The sequence below is a fragment of the Neoarius graeffei genome, chromosome 1 (assembly GCF_027579695.1).
Source record: "Neoarius graeffei isolate fNeoGra1 chromosome 1, fNeoGra1.pri, whole genome shotgun sequence".
NCBI lineage: Eukaryota > Metazoa > Chordata > Actinopteri > Siluriformes > Ariidae > Neoarius > Neoarius graeffei.
This window is the reverse complement of record NC_083569.1, coordinates 100674773-100698099: the sequence shown is the minus strand read 5'-3', so window position 1 is coordinate 100698099 and position 23327 is coordinate 100674773. Positions and strand designations below refer to the sequence as shown.

Genomic DNA, 23327 nt, shown 5'->3' with positions numbered 1-23327 from the left:
CAAGATAACCAGGTTTTGTCAACCCCGGTTTAGCGGGGGAACCCTGGGTTACTTCTGGGTAGGTTAACCTCCGTTCGTAGTACAGGGCCCTGGTGGACTCTGTCCCGGGTGAGTTAAAAACAGAACATGAAGATTTGCAAATCTTGGAAACCCTATATTTCATTGAAAATATTACAAAAGCAACATATCAAATGTTGAAACTGAGAAATTGCATTGTTACCTTGCCTGGGACGGAGTCCACCAGGGCCCTGTACTACGAACGGAGGTTAACCTACCCAGAAGTAACCCAGGGTTCCCCCGCTAAACCGGGGTTGACAAAACCTGGTTATCTTGTTTGGGGTTAAACGGTACTACGACGCCAGTTATGAAGTTGATTTGTTGAACCTGTGTTAACCTAATCAGGGTTAATGCGCGTTCACGTTAAAGGGGAGGTTATCAGCGCAAATCACCACTGTTCACAATGGCACGGTCGCCGTACTTCACGGGGGAAGAATGCGCTGTCATAATGCAAAGCTACGAGGAGTTCAAAACAACATTAAGAGCAAAATCTAACGCAGCGGCTGCCAATAAGGAGCGGCAAGCATGTTGGCAACGAATTGCCGATCGGGTAAATGCGTAAGTACATTCTCCCTTCTACATGTTCCAGAACAGAAGTATAGGATGAGAGAAAGCTTCATGATCAATCACAAGTCACAGAAAATGGTCCTTCGACGTGGCCCCAGTCATATGTAGCTTGTTTAATGTCCGAAAAATCCTGAATAAAATTTGGTATGGTAAATTCATGGAGTAGCCTACTTAAGCTGATATGTGCACAGAGTCACATGAATTAGGATGACTGACTGTTCAGTCCCTTTGACTAAGTTGGTGTATGTCCTGTGAACATTTCAGAGGCAACAGCAGTGCCAAACGCACCTGGCAACAGGTGAAAATGAAATATAAAAACATCATTCATAATGGTGTGTGTGTGTGTGTGTGTGTGTGTGTGTGTGTGTGTGTGTGCAAGCAAGCATTCATTTGCCTTTTATTTATTCAAGTTTTATCTGTTTGCCTAATAGTTCAAATTGTTTTGTATATAGTTTATAATGTTGTTGTGTGATATTAATGATAATATTGTGGGAAAACTACTTTGCACGGACGTTCATTTAATTTATTCTATCGTCATTTTGTTTGTTCTATTTTTGTGTATTTTATTTATTTATCTGTTTGTCTAGTTGTATCTATTTTTCTAATAATAATATATTTTTGCATTAATAGTTTGTTTTTTTCCTATTAAAATAATCTTGTGTTCTTGTTATAACTTTATCTATTTATCTGACTGTTTAGTTGTATCTATTTTTGTTACAATTTCAATATTTTTAATATAGAAAGTTTGTTTTTTTCTATTAAAATGTTCTTGTGTGATAACTAGTTCTTGTGTTATATTTATTGGAGTTGTATCTATTTTGTATCTCAGACTTAAATATTTTTGTAAAACAAGTGTTTTTTATAAAATATTCTTGCGTTCTTGGTAACTATGTTCTTGAGTGGGTTCTTTTTTTTTTTTACAGAAAAGCCGTTCTGCATGGACATTCATTGAAGCCCTCATTGTTTTTTAATGGTTATTTATGAGCGTTTAGGGGTTACAATAATGTAAGTCTAGGTTGCTTTATATAAAAGGTATGTCCAGAAATATTGATGTCACTGTCTAAGCAGAGGGATCTGGCTTCTTTAGACGCTGTCTTCTTAAAACTGAATAAATATTTAAAAAGAGCCAAATGAGCCAGTCTTTTGAACGGCTCTTTTCAAAGAACGGATCACAAAGATGCGGATCCCATCAAAGAGCCATAAATCCCATCTCTAATCTGCGCTCCGATATCGCACGGGTCATCCAGGTACGCTGGCATTGTCTCTAGAGGAAATGTCGGTGGAGAGGTGGTGTTTAAAAAGGGTGTGGTTAATCGGAAACCTCAGGTTAACCAAGAACATAACCTGAGACAAGCAGGTTTGCGATGCAGCGTAAGTTGCCATGGCAGCATACCTCGGTTTGAACATAGCCAACTTTCGTAGTATGGGTTAATCGGGAAGTTACGCTGCACGTGATCAAGTTACTCTCGAAGTTACCCTGGTAAGCCAGAAAACCCGCTTCGTAGTACAGGGCCCAGGGGGCGAGGTATTGTTTTCAGTGGGGTTTGTTTGTTTGTTTGTTAGTTAATGATGTTACGGGAAAACGGCTGGACCAATCTTCATGAAACTTTCAGGATGGATGGCCATTGGTCTCAAATAGAACCTCCGACAAGGTCAAGGTCAAGGTTTCTGTGGCTACTGCTTCATATTGAGGTGGTAGCCACTGTGTCATTGTGCTGTAAGAATGTAAGACTGTAACAATTGTGCAGTGTGGTGTGTTCTGACTGGCTGAGAGCCGTATGGTGTGTTCTGATTAGCTGAGAGCAGTAAGCAGTACAGTGTGTTCTGATTGGCTGAGAGCAGCAGAGAATCAGAACCATGTTTATTATGTTCACAAACAAGGTCAAAATCAAGGTCAAGGTCACCAAAAAGGTCAAAATAGTTTTTTTTCTGCAATATCTTCCTTCATATTCATCATAAGTGCGACCAGGCGAGGTTTGTTTTACCTGGCAACACTTTCTTCTTTTTTTTGGGGGGGGGGGGGGAATATATACTTTTTGAATTTGATGTCAGCAAAACATTTCAGAAAAGTTGGGACGGGGGCAAGAAAAGACTGAAATAGTTGTGTAATGCTAAAAAAAACCCAAAGCCTGATTTGGTTAATTGGCAGCAGGTCAGTAACATGATTGGGTATAAAAAGAGCATCCTAGAGAGGCAGAGTCAGAAGTAAAGATGAGACTCATTTTACTCCATAATAAAAGAGTCTGGGTGCTAAACTGGCCTGCCTGCAGCCCAGACCTGTCTCCCATTTAAAACATTTGGCACATGATGAACACAGAATTAATCCTGTAAATTATATACCAGCTGTTTGATTCCCATTTATGTTGGGGATTAAAAAAATATATCTAGTCAGTATTTAGGTGAAGTAGTCTGTTTATATAGTGCATAATTAATGTTCAGTCACAAAGCTAGGTTGTAGAAATGGGACAAGTTTCAGCAAAATACCTCAGGAAAATGCAGTTTGGCTTTGTGTTGAGATTAGGAGGGAAATAGTTATACATAAATCTAAAATTCTGGTCTATATTGGCCTGAAAATATCACTCACATCAGCACATTTGTTTCTGACAACAAAAATAGCATCTCAGTGCAAACAGGATAAGATTGATAAACAAAAAGGCAACATGCCAAAGTTATACCAGCTAAATGTGCTTGTGTCTGCATGAAAATCAAGCCCTGAGTATTTAATTATAGCTCTTAAGTAATGGATAATAAATAACTACACTCACTGGCCACTTTATTAAGAACACCCATATGCCCACCTGCTGCTTTCTGGAGTTCTCTAATCAGCCAATCCATTGATGCATAAAATCATGCAGATACAAATCAAGAGCTTCAGTTAATGTTCACTTCAAGCATCAGAATGGGAAAAATTGTGATCTCAAAGTATGACTTTCTTTCACTGTGTCATGGGTGTTGGTTTGAGCCAGATGGACTGGTTTGAGTATTTCAGAAACTGCTGATCTCCTGGGGTTTTCACACACAACAGTCTCTAGAGTTTACACAGAATGGTGCGAAAACAAAAAAACACATTGAGTTGAGTGAGCGACAGTTCTGTGGGTGGAAACAAACACCTTGTTGATAAAAGAGATCAGAGGAAAATGGCCAGATTGGTTCAAGCTTTTTTGCCAGGAAGGATATACCGTAGTAACTCATAGCAACTCTTTACAACCGTGGTGAGCAGAAAAGCATCTCAGCATGCAACAGCAGAACAACACATTGGGTTCCAGTCCTGCAGCCAAGAACAGAGATCTTAGAATCAAGAACAAGTTCCTGTTAAAGTGGCCAGTGAGTGCATATTATTGAACTGACACATCCTAACTATATGGACAGAAATGGGTAGATGCCATCGAAGCACATGCTGTGTACAGCGCCCTCTGTGGAAGCCCAGACAAAGCACCTGTACAGGAAGGGGAAGAGGAAGTGGCTGAAAAAGAAATGGACCTAGGAGACTTTCTGTCGCATTCTCTTCAGGTCAGATGATCTCTAGCTAGCTTACTCTCATGAATCTTTTTTTTTTCCTTACTGCTACATACAGTATCATTCAAAAGTTTGTACACCCCCTACTCTACGCATTCATAGGTTTTTCTATATTTTGACTATTTTCTACATTATAGAACAGTATTGAAGCCATCAAAACTTATGGAACATATATGGAATTATGTGGTAATGAAAAGTGTGTTTAAAAAAAACAAAACAAAATACAACCCCGATTATAAAAAAGTTGGGACAAAGTACAAATTGTAAATAAAAACGGAATGCAATAATTTACAAATCTCAAAAACTGATATTGTATTCACAATAGAACACAGACAACATATCAAATGTCGAAAGTGAGACATTTTGAAATTTCATGCCAAATATTGCTCATTTGAAATTTCATGACAGCAACACATCTCAAAAAAGTTGGGATGGGGCAATAAGAGGCTGGAAAAGTTAAAGGTACAAAAAAGGAACAGCTGGAGGACCAAATTGCAACTCATTAGGTCAATTGGCAATAGGTCATTAACATGACTGGGTATAAAAAGAACATCTTGGAGTGGCAGCGGCTCTCAGAAGTAAAGATGGGAAGAGGATCACCAATCCCCCTAATTCTGTGCCAACAAATAGTGGAGCGATATCAGAAAGGAGTTCGACAGTGTAAAATTGCAAAGAGTTTGAACACATCATCATCTACAGTGCATAATATCATCAAAAGATTCAGAGAATCTGGAAGAATCTCTGTGTGTAAGGGTCAAGGCCGGAAAACCATACTGGGTGCCTGTGATCTTCGGGCCCTTCGATGGCACTGCATCACATACAGGCATGCTTCTGTATTGGAAATCACAAAATGGGCTCAGGAATATTTCCAGAGAACATTATCTGTGAACACAATTCACCGTCCCATCCACCGTTGCCAGCTAAAACTCTATAGTTCAAAGAAGAAGCCGCATCTAAACATGATCCAGAAACGCAGACATCTTCTCTGGGACAAGGCTCATTTAAAATGGACTGTGGCAAAGTGGAAAACTGTTCTGTGGTCAGACGAATCAAAATTTGAAGTTCTTTATGGAAATCAGGGACGCCGTGTCATTCGGACTAAAGAGGAGAAGGACGGCCCAAGTTGTTATCAGCGCTCAGTTCAGAAGCCTGCATCTCTGATGGTATGGGGTTGCATTAGTGTGTGTGGCATGGGCAGCTTACACATCTGGAAAGACACCATCAATGCTGAAAGGTATATCCAGGTTCTAGAGCAACATATGCTCCCATCCAGACGACGTCTCTTTCAGGGAAGACCTTGCATTTTCCAACATGACAATGCCAAACCACATACTGCATCAATTACAGCATCATGGCTGCGTAGAAGAAGGGTCCGGGTACTGAACTGGCCAGCCTGCAGTCCAGATCTTTCACCCATAGAAAACATTTGGCGCATCATAAAACGGAAGATACGGCAAAAAAGGCCTAAGACAGTTGAGCAACTAGAATCCTACATGAGACAAGAATGGGTTAACATTCCTATCCTTAAACTTGAGCAACTTGTCTCCTCAGTCCCCAGACATTTACAGACTGTTGTAAAGAGAAAAGGGGATGTCTCACAGTGGGAAACATGGCCTTGTCCCAACTTTTTTGAGATGTGTTGTTGTCATTAAATTTAAAATCACCTAATTTTTCTCTTTAAATGATACATTTTCTCAGTTTAAACATTTGATATGTCATCTATGTTCTATTCTGAATAAAATATGGAATTTTGAAACCACCACATCATTGCATTCCATTTTTATTTACAATTTGTACTTTGTCCCAACTTTTTTGGAATCGGGGTTGTAGTAAATAATAAAAATACAGTAAATAGCCCTATTCAACACCACAACTGTAGTAATCCATACATATTATGTCAAGAACCGCTCAATTAAGTGAAAAGAAATGACATCCATCATTACTTTAAGACATGACGTGACTTTTAATTAGTAAAAATAAAGAAAATACATTGTATTAAAAGGTGTGTCCAAACTTTTGACTGGTACTGTAAATGTTACAAACTGTTACATAATGAAATGTCTTCATATAATGAAGTGTTGTCTGATCATAATTCCTGAATAAGGGGTGTCCAAAATTGAACAGTCACCAGAAGATTTAGGGACACTGCAAAAGCTTATGGTACAGAAACATTAATCACTTCTGCTTTTTAAAAAAGTAATGACACTTTTCCAAACCTTATAACTGAATACATAATTCAAGGTTGTACTGCTCATTTAATGCTCTCCTCTTTGAAAATGTGAAGGGGTGTAATGTGACACGATGCAAAAAATGGGATGATGTTAATTGTGGAAATGTGTGTTGTGGAAATCAGCATTCCATTAATTATGCATGTAATGCAACTGCACTGTTTGAACCAAAGATCCCAATCTATGCAACCCACAGTTTTAAAATACATAAAGAGACCTCTGACTGATTGCTCCAGATCATAATGATTGACACATTTTTGGTCAACCACTTAATAACCAGTAAAAAGAGCTCTTCCATAGCTGTCAAACAACACCAGACCCATGCCTCTGCTATTTACAATGCCCAAGAAAGAGGTGAGGGACAACCGGTCAGTTTAACCGACTTTGGAGCTCTAATTCTGCTTATAGTGATGCCTCAGGCACTGCTATGGGGCTCATTATTTTTTCAAGTCAATCATTTTTCGAGGTCAGGGTCAAAATTTATTCAATCAAATTTTCTGGTGAATTTATCATTTTTGAAATATATATTTTTAAGATATGGTGAAAAAGTAGTACATTTTGTTCATAACAATAAACCTCTGTTCATAGCAATTTTTGATGTATTTAGTTTTATACAGACAAAATCAAATCATGTAGCCAGGATCATGAATCAAATCAACTCATGACCAAGGAATAGTAATATATTTAACAGTTATTCCACGAACATGAGCTGATAGCCGATGACGCACGTAACACCGAGTTGGCTATAAGCCATGTACGACGAGATTGAGTAGAATAACTGTTTTATTCTCTCCACATTCACTGGATTTTGAGAAACAGAGCATTTTTATTTTTTGCAAATTCAATAAATAACAACTTTATGCGTTTATAAAAGATACGTTCTTACCATCAAATACTTTTACTCCATATTTTGTTGCTCTTTTGTATTTTTGTGGTTTTGTTTTCAAGTAGAGTTTTTATTTCATCCTCGGTTGGTTCAGCAACACGCTCCACCATTTTTTTTTCTCTACTCACGGTATATGAGCTGATATCCTAGTAGTAGAGTAGCCAATCAGAGCGCACGATTGCTCATATTTGGGAATATTTTAGAATATTTTAATGTAAAGTCTAATCACATGATATTTATGTAGCTGTCCTCTTCATACAGGCAGCTGAAAGTTACCAGAGGATGCTGGAGTCTCAGGTGGCCATGTTTGTTTCTATGGTCAAGGATGACGAGAACAACGGTAAGAGAAATGTTCAGGGACTTCTGCTATACAAGTCCCTGTGAAGGAGTTGATACTATATACATGAAAATGTATTAGAATGAGTGCATTAATATCAACCTGTGATTTGTTAGAGTAGATTTGAGGGATTCAACAGCATCGCATCATGGTATAATAATTTGCCTTCTCTGACTTTTTTTTAAATATGACCCAAGTTAAGGTCACACATTTCTGTCAGCACATTCTAGCGCACACGTTTGCGCATGTAATGAGAACCCCTTATATAATGAAAATGACTGACAACTTTCCCTAACCTCTTCTTTGTTTGTGTGTGTAGATATGACAGGTCCTGAGGTCCTCAAGGCCAGAGAGATATGTGAGCTGTGCAGTGAGACGAGTTCAGTGTTGAGACACTGTGTGGATCTCCTGTCTCAGCGTGAAGAGGTACGGCATAACGTTTCAAATTATAACCATGGACCTGTTAATCACACTCACACTCATCACACATGACTTCATATATTAAAGGGGGATTGGCTACCCTTGATACAGATACATACCAAATCAATCGAGCTAAATAAAACAGGAAGATTTGTGTAACTCTACCGCAAATGTAATTGCAGTGATGGATAGACATGTCAGTCTGAGATTTATCATGGATAGGTGTTGGTGCTGCCCTGTGATGACCTGGCGACTTGTCCAGGGTGTATCCTGCCTCTCACCCATAGTCAGCTGGGATAGGCTCCAGCTTGCCCGTGACCCTGCACAGGATAAGCGGCTACAGATAATGGATGGATGGATGGATGATTGGATGGATGTGTTGGTGCCAGACATGCTGGTTTTAGTATTTCATAAACAGAGGAGAATGGGCAGACTGGTTCCTGGTAACAGGAAGGTTACAGTATCTCAAATAAGCTCTCATTACAACCGTGGTGATCAGAAAAGCGTCACATTCCAAATCGTGAGTGGATGGGTTACAGCAGATCACACCACATTATTATTATTATTATAAGCATTTAGCAGACACTTTTATCCAGAGCGACGTACAACATACCCAGAGCAGCCTGGGGAGCAGTTGGGGGTGAGGTGCCTTGCTCAAGGATACTTCAGCCATTCCTGCTGGTCCAGGGAATCGATCCAGCAGCCTTTTGGTCCCAAAGCTGCTCCTCTAACCTTTAAGCCATGGCTTCCCCGTTCCACTTCTGTCAGCTAAGAACAAGAAAGCGAAGCGACACTGAGCACAACCTCACCAAAACTGCACATTTAAAGATCAGGAAAAAGACCAGACAACATTTTTGTCTATTTTCTGTGAACCTGTGCCCGCTGTAGCATCAAATCCCAGTTCTTGTTCAATCAGAAACAAGAATTGAACATTGCTCTGGCGAATAAATGACATCTGGCTTTTATTCAGTGCAATTTACAACTGAATTGAGGACACAATCCCAGCATGTACCTGAGCTCTTGCTCAAGGAGCCAGGAGTGATTCTCATGCAGTTCTGGCATTTAAACCTCCCACTGTCCACATATATTTAAGCTATTATTAATATAAAACACTTATAGTGTCGAAAATAAGCGGGCTTTTTCTCTTAAGTGTCACAGAGCAATCGTTTTAAAAGTGTGTAATGTTATATTATCTCATTCACGAGCAGGAATGAATACTGTGGGATTGTTAAGTGCTTAATAATAGAACATAGATACTGCCAAGTGGGAAAAATGCCCATTTTCACAGGTCCGGCTGTATGATATGATTATCATAACAAGGAGGTGTTAGATAGTCAGAAAATGGCAGACACTGGAAAACTAAGAATAGAAAGCCAAAGTAAAGCCACTATACATGTACCACCACTTTGCATCTCTAATGGCTGCTTCTCCTACTGCCACCAGAAAATATCCAGCTCTCAGTGAAAAAGAATCAATTCTGGGCACCTTGTAGTGTCATGCTACAGCCAGGCTTAATGCAGGGATCTGTTTTTTGCATCTGCTGTTATAACTGATCTCTCATTCTACTACAATACTCTCTCTCTCTCTCTCTCTCTCTCTCTCTCTCTCTCTCTCTCTCTCTCTAGAGCTGATTTCTCTAGTTGTTGACTCCCAACTGTATAGCTGATCTCTCTCATTCTGCTCATGTCTCTATAGCTGATCTCTCTCGTTCTGCTCATGTCTCTATAGCTGATCTCTCTCGTTCTGCTCATGTATCTATAGCTGATCTCTCTCGTTCTGCTCATGTCTCTATAGCTGATCTCTCTCATTCTGCTCATTTCTATAGCTGATCTCTCTCATTCTGCTCCCGTCTCTATAGCTGATTGTAGCAGTTCTTATGTATGGGCGGAGCACAGAAGACGGCAGGACAGAGCTCAGGTTGATAATCCGCTTTATTGTCACACTTTTCAGTCTAACAACTATATGATCAACTTTTACAGACACACACTCGGCATCTGGTTCCAGGGAGAGCTCCCCTGCTCTCTGCTCTCCCTCCTTATATAGGGCGCGGTCACTGGGAAGACACACAAACAGGTTAATTGCTCTCAGGTGTAGTGATTCTGCCACTTACCTTCCCTGACTCTGCCCTCCTGTCACAGACCGGCGCTTGGCCACGCCCCCACTGCCACACTGATCTCTCTTATTCTGCTCCTGTCTCTATAGCTGATCTCTCTTGTTCTGCTCATGTCTCTATAACTGATCTCTCTCATTCTGCTCATGTCTGTATAGCTGATCTCTCTCGTTCTGCTCATATCTCTATAGCTGATCTCTCTCATTCTGCTCATGTCTCTATAGCTGATCTCTCTCGTTCTGCTCATGTCTCTATAGCTGATCTCTCTCATTCTGCTCATGTCTCTATAACTGATCTCTCTCGTTCTGCTCATGTCTCTATAGCTGATCTCTCTCATTCTGCTCATGTCTCTATAGCTGATCTCTCTCATTCTGCTCATGTCTCTATAGCTGATCTCTCTCATTCTGCTCCTGTCTCTATAGCTGATCTCTCTCGTTCTGCTCGTCTCTATAGCTGATCTCTCTTGTTCTGCTCCTGACTCTATAGCTGATCTCTCTCATTCTGCTCATGTCTCTATAGCTGATCTCTCTCATTCTGCTCATTTTTATAGCTGATCTCTCTCATTCTGCTCATGTCTCTATAGCTGATCTCTCTCGTTCTGCTCGTCTCTATAGCTGATCTCTCTCATTCTGCTCATGTCTCTATAGCTGATCTCTCTCATTCTGCTCATGTCTCTATAGCTGATCTCTCTCATTCTGCTCATGTCTCTATAGCTGATCTCTCTCATTCTGCTCATGTCTCTATAGCTGATCTCTCTCATTCTGCTCATGTCTCTATAGCTGATCTCTCTCGTTCTGCTCGTCTCTATAGCTGATCTCTCTCATTCTGCTCATGTCTCTATAGCTGATCTCTCTCGTTCTGCTCATGTCTCTATAGCTGATCTCTCTCATTCTGCTCATGTCTCTATTGCTGATCTCTCTCATTCTGCTCATGTCTCTATAGCTGATCTCTCTCGTTCTGCTCATGTCTCTATAGCTGATCTCTCTCGTTCTGCTCATGTCTCTATAGCTGATCTCTCTTGTTCTGCTCCTGACTCTATAGCTGATCTCTCTCATTCTGCTCATGTCTCTATAGCTGATCTCTCTCATTCTGCTCATTTTTATAGCTGATCTCTCTTATTCTGCTCATGTCTCTATAGCTGATCTCTCTCGTTCTGCTCATGTCTCTATAGCTGATCTCTCTCATTCTGCTCATGTCTCTATAGCTGATCTCTCTCGTTCTGCTCATGTCTCTATAGCTGACCTCTCTCATTCTGCTCATGTCTCTATGGCTGATCTCTCTTGTTCTGCTCGTCTCTATAGCTGATCTCTCTTGTTCTGCTCCTGACTCTATAGCTGATCTCTCTCATTCTGCTCATGTCTCTATAGCTGATCTCCCTCATTCTGCTCATTTTTATAACTGATCTCTCTCATTCTGCTCATGTCTCTATAGCTGATCTCTCTCGTTCTGCTCATGTCTCTATAGCTGATCTCTCTCATTCTGCTCATGTCTCTATAGCTGATCTCTCTTGTTCTGCTCATGTCTCTATAGCTGACCTCTCTCATTCTGCTCATGTCTCTATAGCTGATCTCTCTCATTCTACTCATGTCTCTATAGCTGATCTCTCTCATTCTGATCGTGTCTCTATAGGTGATCTCTCTCGTTCTACTCATGTCTCTATAGCTGATCTCTCTCATTCTGCTCCTGTCTCTATAGCTGATCTCTCTCATTTTGCTCATGTCTCTATAGCTGATCTCTCTCATTCTGCCCATGTCTCTATAGCTCATATCTCTTGTTTTGCTCATATCTCTATAGCTGATCTCTCTCTCGTTCTGCTCATATCTCTATAGCTGATCTCTCTCTCGTTCTGCTCATATCTCTATAGCTGATCTCTCTCTCGTTCTGCTCATGTCTCTATAGCTGATCTCTCTCTCATTTTGCTCATGTCTCTATAGCTGATCTCTCTCATTCTGCTCATGTCTCTATAGCTGATCTCTCTCATTCTGCTCATGTCTCTATAGCTGATCTCTCTCATTCTGCTCACGTCTCTATAGCTGATCTCTCTCATTCTGCTCATGTCTCTATAGGTGATCTATCTCGTTCTGCTCATGTCTCTATAGGTGATCTCTCTCATTCTGCTCCTGTCTCTATAGCTGATCTCTCTCATTCTGCTCATGTCTCTATAGCTGATCTCTCTTTGATTCTGCTCATGTCTCTATAGCTGATCTCTCTCATTCTGCTCATGTCTCTATAGCTGATCAATCTCATTCTACTCATGTCTCTATAGCTGATCTCTCTCATTCTGCTCATGTCTCTATAGCTGATCTCTCTCATTCTGCTCGTGTCTCTATAGGTGATCTCTCTCGTTCTACTCATGTCTCTATAGCTGATCTCTCTCATTCTGCTCCTGTCTCTATAGCTGATCTCTCTCATTTTGCTCATGTCTCTATAGCTGATCTCTCTCATTCTGCCCATGTCTCTATAGCTCATATCTCTTGTTCTGCTCATATCTCTATAGCTGATCTCTCTCTTGTTCTGCTCATATCTCTATAGCTGATCTCTCTCTCATTCTGCTCATGTCTCTATAGCTGATCTCTCTCTCATTTTGCTCATGTCTCTATAGCTGATCTCTCTCATTCTGCTCATGTCTCTATAGCTGATCTCTCTCATTCTGCTCATGTCTCTATAGGTGATCTATCTCGTTCTGCTCATGTCTCTATAGGTGATCTCTCTCATTCTGCTCCTGTCTCTATAGCTGATCTCTCTCATTCTGCTCATGTCTCTATAGCTGATCTCTCTTTGATTCTGCTCATGTCTCTATAGCTGATCTCTCTCATTCTGCTCATGTCTCTATAGCTGATTTCTCTTGTTCTGCTCATGTCTCTATAGCTGATCTCTCTCGTTCTGCTCATGTCTCTATAGGTGATCTCTCTCATTCTGCTCCTGTCTCTATAGCTGATCTCTCTCATTCTGCTCATGTCTCTATAGCTGATCTCTCTTTGATTCTGCTCATGTCTCTATAGCTGATCTCTCTCATTCTGCTCATGTCTCTATAGCTGATCTCTCTCATTCTGCTCATGTCTCTATAGCTGATTTCTCTTGTTCTGCTCATGTCTCTATAGCTGATCTCTCTCGTTCTGCTCATGTCTCTATAGCTGATCTCTCTCTCTCTCTCTCTCTCTCTCTCTCTCTCTCTCTCTCTCATTTTACTCCTGTCTCTATAGCTGATCACTTTAATTGTGCTCCTGTTCATATAGCTGATCTCTCTAATTGTCCTCCTGTTTATATAGCTGATCTCTCTAATTGTCCTCCTGTTCATATAGCTGATCTCTCTAATTGTCCTCCTGTTCATATAGCTGATCTCTCTAATTGTCCTCCTGTCCATATAGCTGATCTCTCTAATTGTCCTCCTGTCCATATAGCTGATCTCTCTAATTGTCCTCCTGTCCATTGTACTCCTCCTGCCCATCTGTGTCCCTACTGGACATTCCTGCTATAGCTGATCTGCAGTTGTACCTGTAGTTTATCTCTTTACTGTATTTCACATTCTTGGGGAAATCTTCATCATTCTGGATTAATCAGCATTGCTATGGCATGGCATTGGTTCTTTTTATGCTCAGCTATGCACCCCTTGCACCTCTCTCTCTCTCTCACACACACACACACACACACACACACACACACACACACACACACGTGTGACCCATACAGGCTCTTAAGCTTGTCTGCTTTCGCTTAGGGGAGAACTAAAGCCCACTCTCTTTCTCACACTTGTTCTGTCCGTCTGTCATATTCTCTGCCTCGCCCTTGCTCTCTCTCTCTCTCTCTCTCTCTCTCTCTCTCACTCTCTCTCACACACACACACCCTCCAGCACACCAGCCAATCCAAGCTTCAGTGACATAAACGGGAAGGAGAAATAGGTGACAGCTTTCCTCGTTATCTGCTAAGGTACAGTTGGATGCACTCTGAATTTCTGCTTATTCTTTTACTTGGCTTTCCTACTTAAACACAGTATTCTGTTCATGTCTGCGAATTTGGTTCTACTAGCTGTTCTCATTGATGAAAAAGGAGGAAGTCCCACTTGTCCTGCCTGTCCTAGTTTTGTCAAAGGGCTTGGGATTTGTTTAAAGAGCAGATATCATGACTTAATCTTGCTTATTGTTCCAGTTAAGGAAAAAATGAAAAATTCTAATAATAATAATAATAATAATAATAATACTTGCCAAAACTGCAAGAAGGATCTTGGCAGAAAAGATAAGGTCAAGAATAAGTCAAGAATGTGAGCTGTCTGAATGAATATTCTTATCAATAACTGGAATGATGGCATGATTGTCAGTCAGGTTTATGTGCCAAGGAGAAATTGATGAGCAGAAATGTATCCGTTATTTTGCAAATATGCAGATTTGACATTGTCATATTATTGTATAAAATGTACCCGAGACTACAGATTATTTTTAACTAGACAGCTGCTTTGAATAGACTTCCTCTTCATGCTTTAGAGCACATGCTCTCTCGAGTCTGCAGATTAGTTCGGGTACTTGGAGTAACTGTGAATATGTTTGAGAACAATTCAATGAGATATATAGGGTGTATCCTGGTAAATCCGTGGTTTATGTTACTGTATTTTACATTTGTTTTAAAAAGACATAGTGTGTTGTGGTGGCACGGTGGTGTAGTGGTTAGCGCTGTCGCCTCACAGCAAGAAGGTCCGGGTTCGAGCCCCGTGGCCGGCGAGGGCCTTTCTGTGTGGAGTTTGCATGTTCTCCCCGTGTCCGTGTGGGTTTCCTCCGGGTGCTCCGGTTTCCCCCACAGTCCAAAGACATGCAGGTTAGGTTAACTGGTGACTCTAAATTGACCGTAGGTGTGAATGTGAGTGTGAATGGTTGTCTGCGTCTATGTGTCAGCCCTGTGATGACCTGGCGACTTGTCCAGGGTGTACCCCGCCTTTCGCCCGTAGTCAGCTGGGATAGGCTCCAGCTTGCCTGCGACCCTGTAGAAGGATAAAGCGGCTACAGATAATGAGATGAGATAGTGTGTTGCTGCAATTATTGTACTGACGTGGAAAAACAGTAACCATTTCGATGTAAACTTTAAATCGACTTTGAGACATTTCAGTTACACCGCACATTTTATATGATATTCGGTATGGTGTTCAAATCTGTTCTAATTGTTGATATAGGATTAATCTAGTAATTAAAGGAACCTGTCTGAACAAGTTGGCGTCAACCCTTCTAACACAATGAACAGAACAACAAACCGTGTCTGCAGGTTATATTGTAGAACCTTAATTGCATTAACCCTAATCCTTCTGCTGAACATGTGCTTGGCACACATTGTTCCCTCACCTTGACTATGCAGCTGTATTTGTAGTACTTCTTGTGTCAGCATTCTACACTCCTTTATATACCAGTTGGTTATTAGCTGTGGCTCTTTGCCCCGATGTATGAGATTTGCTGCTGGGCCACTCATGCTAATAGCAAATGCATGGACCAGAGGTATCATTCATTATTAGGTGATTTTGTTTCCTTGACTGGCTCAGAGGAGATTTATAATCTGCCCTGACTAAGACATGATTCATATTTCACACTTGTTAACAGGAGATTCACGCTCCAGCACTGGCAGGGGAATATATATTCTGCACCAGGCAACGTAAGATAGATGGTGTACCGTATATATATAAAATAAGAGATTCATGTACAGTGCTGAGCGTAAATGAGTGCACCCCCTTTGAAAAGTAACATTTTAAACAATATCTCAATGAACACAAACAATTTCCAAAATGTTGACAAGTTTAATATAACATCTGTTTAACTTATAACGTGAAAGTAAGGTTAATAATATAACTTAGATTACACATTTTTCAGTTTTACTCAAATTAGGGTGGTGCAAAAATGAGTACACCCCACAACAAAAACTACTACATCTAGTACTTTGTATGGCCTCCATGATTTTTAATGACAGCACCAAGTCTTCTAGGCATGGAATGAACAAGTTGGCGACATTTTGCAACATCAATCTTTTTTCCATTCTTCAACAATGACCTCTTTTAGTGACTGGATGGAGAGTGATGCTCAACTTGTCTCTTCAGAATTCCCCAAAGAAAATCATTTCTTTCCACCACAAAGGTGAAGGCTACAAGAAGATCAGCAAAGCTTTACTTATCAGTCAGAATACTGTAGCAAAAGTGGTACAAAAATTTAAGAAAGATGGAACTGCAACCATCTCACAGAGACGTCCAGGTCGTCCACGGAAGTTAACACCTCGACAGGAGCGTCTTCTGATGAGAAGGGTTGAAGAAAATCGGCATGCAAGTTCACTGCAGTTATCTAAAGAAGTAGAAAGCCAAACTGGGGTGACTATTTCCCGTGACACAATATGGTGTACACTGCAGAGGAATGGCACGCATGGATGCCATCCACAAAAGAAGCCTCTCCTAAAGCCCAGGCACAAAAAAGCCCGCCTAGAGTTTGCCAGGGTCCATGCTGACAAAGATGAAGACTACTGGGACTCTATACTCTGGAGTGATGAGACCAAGATAAATGTTTTTGGCACTGATGGCTTCAAAACCATATGGCATCACAAAGGTGAGGAATACAAAGAAAAATGCCTGGTGCCTACAGTGAAACATGGTGGTGGCAGTGTCCTTATGTGGGGCTGCATGAGTGCTGCTGGTGTCGGGGAGCTGCATTTCATTGATGGCATCATGAATTCACAGATGTATTGCTCTATACTGAAAGAGAAGATGCTACCATCACTCCATGCCCTTGGTCGTCGTGCACTTTTCCAACATGATAATGATCCTAAACACACATCTAAGGCCACTGTTGGATTTCTGAAGAAGAACAGGGTGAAAGTGATTCAGTGGCCAAGTATGTCTCCTGATCTGAACCCAATCGAACACCTATGGGGAATTCTGAAGAGACAAGTTGAGCATCACTCTCCATCCAGCATCCAGTCACTAAAAGAGGTCGTTGTTGAAGAATGGAAAAAGATTGATGCTGCAAAATTTCACCAACTTGTTCATTCCATGCCTAGAAGACTTGGTGCTGTCATTAAAAATCATGGAGGCCAGACAAAGTACTAGATGTAGTGGTTTTTGTTGTGGGGTGTACTCATTTTTGCACCACCCTAATTTGAGTAAAACTGAAAAATGTGTAATCTAAGTTATATTATTAACCTTACTTTCACGTTATAAGTTAAACAGATGTTATATTAAACTTTGTCTCGTCAACATTTTGGAAATTGTTTGTGTTCATTGAGAGATTGTTTAAAATGTTACTTTTCAAAGGGGGTGTACTCATTTACGCTGAGCACTGTATTTATTTATCCTGTGAGTCAGTGAGAGTTCTATTCCATACTATGTAAAGAGAAATACAGGATACTCTATACACCATACCGAGTAATCGGAAATTCCTACTACAACTTTAAATTTCTACTCCAAACTGATTAATGACAGGGGTGGCACGGTGGTGCAGTGGTTAGCACTGTTGCCTCACATCAAGAAGGTTCTGAGTTCAAGCCCAGTTTGCAAGTTTTCCCCGTGCCTGCATAGGTTTCCTCTGGGTGCTCTGGTTTCCCCCACATGCAGGTTAGGCTAATTGGTGGCTCTAAATTAACCATGAGTGTGAATGGTTGTTTGTCTCTATGTGTCAGCCCTGCAATGACCTGGTGACTTGTCCAGATTGTACCCCACCTCTCGCCCATAGTCAGCTGGGATAGGTTCCAGCTTGCTCACGACCCTGCACAGAATAAGCAGCTATGGATAGTGGGCGGATGATTAATGAGAAATGTATATTTAATAATGAGTAACAGGAAGTCCATACTCAGTATAGAGTAGTGAAAAATCTATACTCAGTAATGAATAACAGGACATCCATACTCCGTAATGAGAAATATGTAGTCAGTAATGAGTAATGGACTAACAAACTCCATACTGATATTACCAGGAAATGTTTCCTCAGTCATGAATAACAGGAAGTCCTTATTCTATACTGAGTGACAGGAAATGTGTGCCCAATAATGAATAACAGAGAGTCTTTATTTTATATTGAGTAATGGGAAATGTATACTCAACTAGAAGGGCAATCAGTAGAGTGTATATCTCCACCGAGCCACATATTATCAACATCAAAATCAAATCACTTGAACCTAGGATAATACTAAAGCTGTCCACCAAATTTCATCCAAATCCGTTCACTACTTTTTGAGTTACATTGAAAACAGACAAATAAATTCTGGATCCACATACATATCTGGATTTGCATCAAAATCAAATCGATTGTTCCGTGGCCCATACCTCAACTTACCTCCAAATATCATGAAAATCTGTTCAATACTTTTTGAGTTACATTGGGAACAAACAAACAAGCAAACAAATGGAGGCGAAAACATAACCTTCTCCAACACAGTTAGCGGAGGTAATAATTGGTAATGGAAAGTCCATATTCCATACAAAGTAATTGGAAGTCCATCCTCCATACCATGTACTGGGAAATGTACAGTCTATAAAGAGTTATGGGAAATTTGTACTCCACACTGAGGAAGGTGAAATATATACTCAATAATCAATGAAGGGACGTCCATAGTCCATATTAAGTATTGGCAAATGTAAACTCTGTAATGAGTAACAGGACATCCTTACTCCATACTGAATAGTGGGAAATCTCATCTCATCTCATTATCTCTAGCCGCTTTATCCTGTTCTACAGGGTCGCAGGCAAGCTGGAGCCTATCCCAGCTGACTACGGGCGAAAGGTGGGGTACACCCTGGACAAGTCGCCAGGTCATCACAGGGCTGACACATAGACACAGACAACCATTCACACTCACATTCACACCTACGGTCAATTTAGAGTCACCAGTTAACCTAACCTGAATGTCTTTGGACTGTGGGGGAAACTGGAGCACCCGGAGGAAACCCACGCGGACACAGGGAGAACATGCAAACTCCACACAGAAAGGCCCTCGTCAGCCACAGGGCTTGAACCCGGACCTTCTTGCTGTGAGGCGACAGCACTAACCACTACACCACCGTGCCGCCCAGTGGGAAATGTATACTCAATTATTAACAAGTCATCCATACTGGGAACGTGAGCTGGCCTAGTGGTTAGCATGTCCACCTCTTGACTGGGAGATCACAAGTTCTACTCGTGGTCGGGTCATACCAAAGACCATCATAAAAGTGGTACCTACTGCCATCTGGCAAGGCATGCTGCAATACAGATGTGAGTAGGGAATCAAACTTTCGTGGTTACCAGAGTACATGCCCCCCACTGAAACCCTAGCTATATAAGAGGCTGAGGGCTATAGAAACAGAGGTTGGCACTGCACCCGTGCACCTCAAGAGCTGGTTAGTACTGGGAAGACCAGCTCCTGGCATGGGAGGGACATCCATACTAAATGACAAACCAAATACTGGAAAATCTATCGACAATTTATACTGCATACTTGGATTATTGTATGCTCTATACATCATATTAAGTAATGGGGAGTTCATACTCCACACTGAGTAATGGGAAATGTTTACGCAGTAATAAGTAATGGGAAATGAATACACACAGGTGATTACAGAAAATCGTGTGCTAATTGGTTGAGAAATTCAGACTATTTCTCGATAAGCAACTTGGCAAAATGGCGGCCAATCACTTCGTCACCTAACTGAGGAAGAGTTACACATGATGAAAGAAAATTGCTGTTCCTAAAAGCACTAAAGATGCTACGAAGTTTGGTCTAAAACTATTCAAAAGTAAGGTGGGGCTTTGATTTATTTTATCGATTTCATAAACAAAGTATTTTATGTGTCTCAGCGTAGATAAGTGACACAAGTCTTTGCCAGGGCGTTACTACAATCGCATGCTGCTTTTGAAGTTTGAAATAAAACTTTTTTTTATATGATTTTTTTTCATCTTTGTCTCGGTTATTATTCACCAATATTCACTTCACCATCAGCGAATAATTGTTAAATATTGAGTAATGGGAAATTCATACTCCATAGAAAGTAACAGGAAATGAAGACTTACTGTACTTAGTATGATGCTCTACTTCATACTGAGTATTATGGGATTTCGTACATCATCTCATCTCATTATCTCTAGCCGCTTTATCCTTCTACAGGGTCGCAGGCAAGCTGGAGCCTATCCCAGCTGACTACGGGCGAAAGGTGGGGTACACCCTGGACAAGTCGCCAGGTCATCACAGGGCTGAAACATAGACACAGACAACCATTCACACTCACATTCACACCTACGGTCAATTTAGAGTCACCAGTTAACCTAACCTGCATGTCTTTGGACTGTGGGGGAAACCGGAGCACCCGGAGGAAACCCACGCGGACACGGGGAGAACATGCAAACTCCACACAGAAAGGCCCTCGCCAGCTACAGACCCGGACCTTCTTGCTGTGAGGCGACAGCGCTAACCACTACACCACTGTGCCGCCTTCGTACATCATCATAAGTTAAAAAGAAAAGTCATACTTTGTAGTGAGTGATATGCAATGAATTCATCACACATCACAAATAAGAAATGATGAGTCCATATTGAGTCATTTGAACATCATACTCCATACTGGGTAATGGGAAACGTATACAATGGAGAACATACTCAGTGCTGAGTGATTAGAAATTCTATTTGCATTAAAAGGTTTACTCCAAATGAGAAATTGAATATTCTTACACCATGGTCTATGAGTAGTGCAGAATTCAAAAATTCATACGCCGTAATAAGTAACTGACAATTCATGTCAACTTACTGGTGATGAAAATATTCCAAAGTTAGGCTAATTAGTATTCAGTTACATAAGGAAATGCATATTATATATATATATATATATCCTGTGAGTAATATGAGTCATTATTAGCTCATCCAGCTGAGAGGAGATGAATTTATGCCATCATGTGTTGTCTGTTGTTTGTTGTCTGTCTGGTGTCGTCTACATTTCACAAAAATCGCTTCTTCTGTCTCAATTCTTCACCGATTTTTATTCTTTTTGGCAGGAAGGTCAGTCTGCCTGGGGTACATATGGCTTCTACCCAAATTTGCATAATTTCAATTAACAATGAAGATATGGAGTAATTAATCAATCCCTAATGAGCAGTTTCTACACAAATCGCTTCTTCTCCTTCAATTCTTCACCGATTTTGATTCTTTCTGGCATGAAGGTAGGGGGACCTAGGGTGCATATAACTTCTACCCAGATTTGTTTAATTACAATTATTAATGAAGTTATGGACTAATTAAGGCTTAATGAGTGAGCAGTTCAACAAAAATCGTTTCTTCTTGGTCAATTCCTCGCCATTTTCGATTATTTCTGGCAAATAGGTCGGTATTCCTAGGGTGTATATAGCTTCGATAGTGTATATAGCTTGCAACATTTATTGTGCAAGGAAGGTGGCCCACTTTAGATTGTTCCTTCTGGACTAGACAGGGCCGAATTGAGCTACGCCGTCATTGATGGTCACGTTTCCTAAGTACTTCTTTACTTAGAACTTGTATGTAGATACTATTAGATTAGTTTTAGCATCACCTCACTTATATATATATATATATATAAATTCCTAATAAACCATGTTCCAAATCATGCCCAAAGATCATCTAGTGATCTTCATATCCACATATCAAGCTTCAAAACTTCTGTTTTTACACAAATATCTGGAACCCATCACAAATAAACACTCAATATGCTCAAGCAATGATTTTCAATCAATATCTATGAAAGCATAGACAGGGCCGGAGTGAGCTGCGCCGTCATTGACGGACTTGGTATCCATACAGGACACTTTTTCAATTAAATAAAAACACGTGTTCTATTCCGTTCTAGCGGGTTTCATTCATTTGGTTTGATAGCATGCGATATTGTTAGCATATCACTTATCCTACGTGTATTACATCGCTCTACCTAATGGAGAACGAGTGTTGAATATGGTTTACGATATCGCATGGTTGTCAAGACAACATGACGTCACACATCGGAGATCTAAAACTTCCTAGCGAGTGAGCAACTGTGACAATTTGTAAACAAACACGGCTGCCAGGTTTGGTTTGTTAAATAGGGAAGATTTTGAGAGAATTTTGAAAGACAAAGACTTGTTGGACACCAAAAGGAATGTGTATGACATTGACACAGTTTTCTCGACGAGAAGTCTGGGTTCAGGGGAACCCGTCTGTACTGCCTGAACGTTTGTGGCTGGTTACACGATGGACGTGTGGGAGCGGTGGCGGGTCGTGTGCCTGGCGATTCTTTCTGTGGAGGACATTGAAGATATCTACCTATTTGGAACCATGATTACAGGACTTTTGCTGATTGGATTAGGCATTGCCCTGGTATATCGAGGAAATCAGACAATGGTGACAGCTGTTCAAAGCCCCACAAAGCTGCCCGATATGATTGGAGTGGTGGGCAAAGCTGTTGGCATTCGGACTGTGGACATTCAGAACTTTAACCACAAAATGGTTGTTATCTCGGAGCAGCTTTCAGCTTTGCAAGGAATACGTTTTTCGGAGATCAATTTGAATTTAAATAGAATGGACAGAATGGACAGATATGGATGAGCGGTGTGGACGTGCAAAGACTGCATCTGGAAAGACCAAACAATTTATATCTTATCGACATTCGGCTCCCTGAGACAGCACCGGCCTCGGTTCAGGCCGTTGCTGAGGCAACATTTCCGCCTGAAGGTCACTGTCGGGAGACGCTCTCGCATTCCTCGCATTCCTTCTCTAACTTTCTGCGGTCGCCATTTTTACCCCCAGTGTGACAAGCGGGTGCGTGACCAGCGCCTTCATGGCTGCAGGAGCGGACGGCTGCTTGCTTGCGCTGGATTACCTCCTCCCCTCCCCCCCTTACCCCCTACCCCTCATTCCCCCCCTTAAGTCCCATGTTTAAAGTGTACTTGTGTTGTTGTGTGCGTATGCAAAGGTTTTTTTAAATGTTCCCACACTGACAGGAGCATAGTGGGGGGGTGTTCTTTTTTTTTCCTTATCTCTCCTCATGTTGTGTTTCCTTTTTATCTTCAGCCCTGTCTTCCTGTCCTGTCTACCCTATGTCAATTGTATGTTGTATATGTACGGACAGGTTGACGGCTAATTTCGCTGGTACATGTGACTAGTGACAATAAAGGGCATCATCATCATCATCATCATGCATGTATAATGATGATGATAATAATATCGGCTGCCTTTTTTGTGGTATATTCGATTCAGCTATTCGTCTTCGACTCGTTCAATAT

The 23327-nt window shown here is 41.0% G+C and overlaps 1 protein-coding gene across 1 annotated transcript in view; it reads left to right on the top strand.

Moving 5' to 3' along the window:
• The window catches only part of LOC132885668 (oxysterol-binding protein-related protein 1-like), a 139302-nt gene that overhangs the window by 20536 nt on the left and 95439 nt on the right, over window positions 1–23327 (top strand). Inside the window, exons 12-14 of the mRNA XM_060920317.1 lie at window positions 3994–4134; window positions 7516–7594; window positions 7911–8017. Of these exons, the coding sequence (XP_060776300.1) occupies window positions 3994–4134; window positions 7516–7594; window positions 7911–8017 (327 nt within the window). The remainder of the gene's footprint in view (window positions 1–3993; window positions 4135–7515; window positions 7595–7910; window positions 8018–23327) is intronic.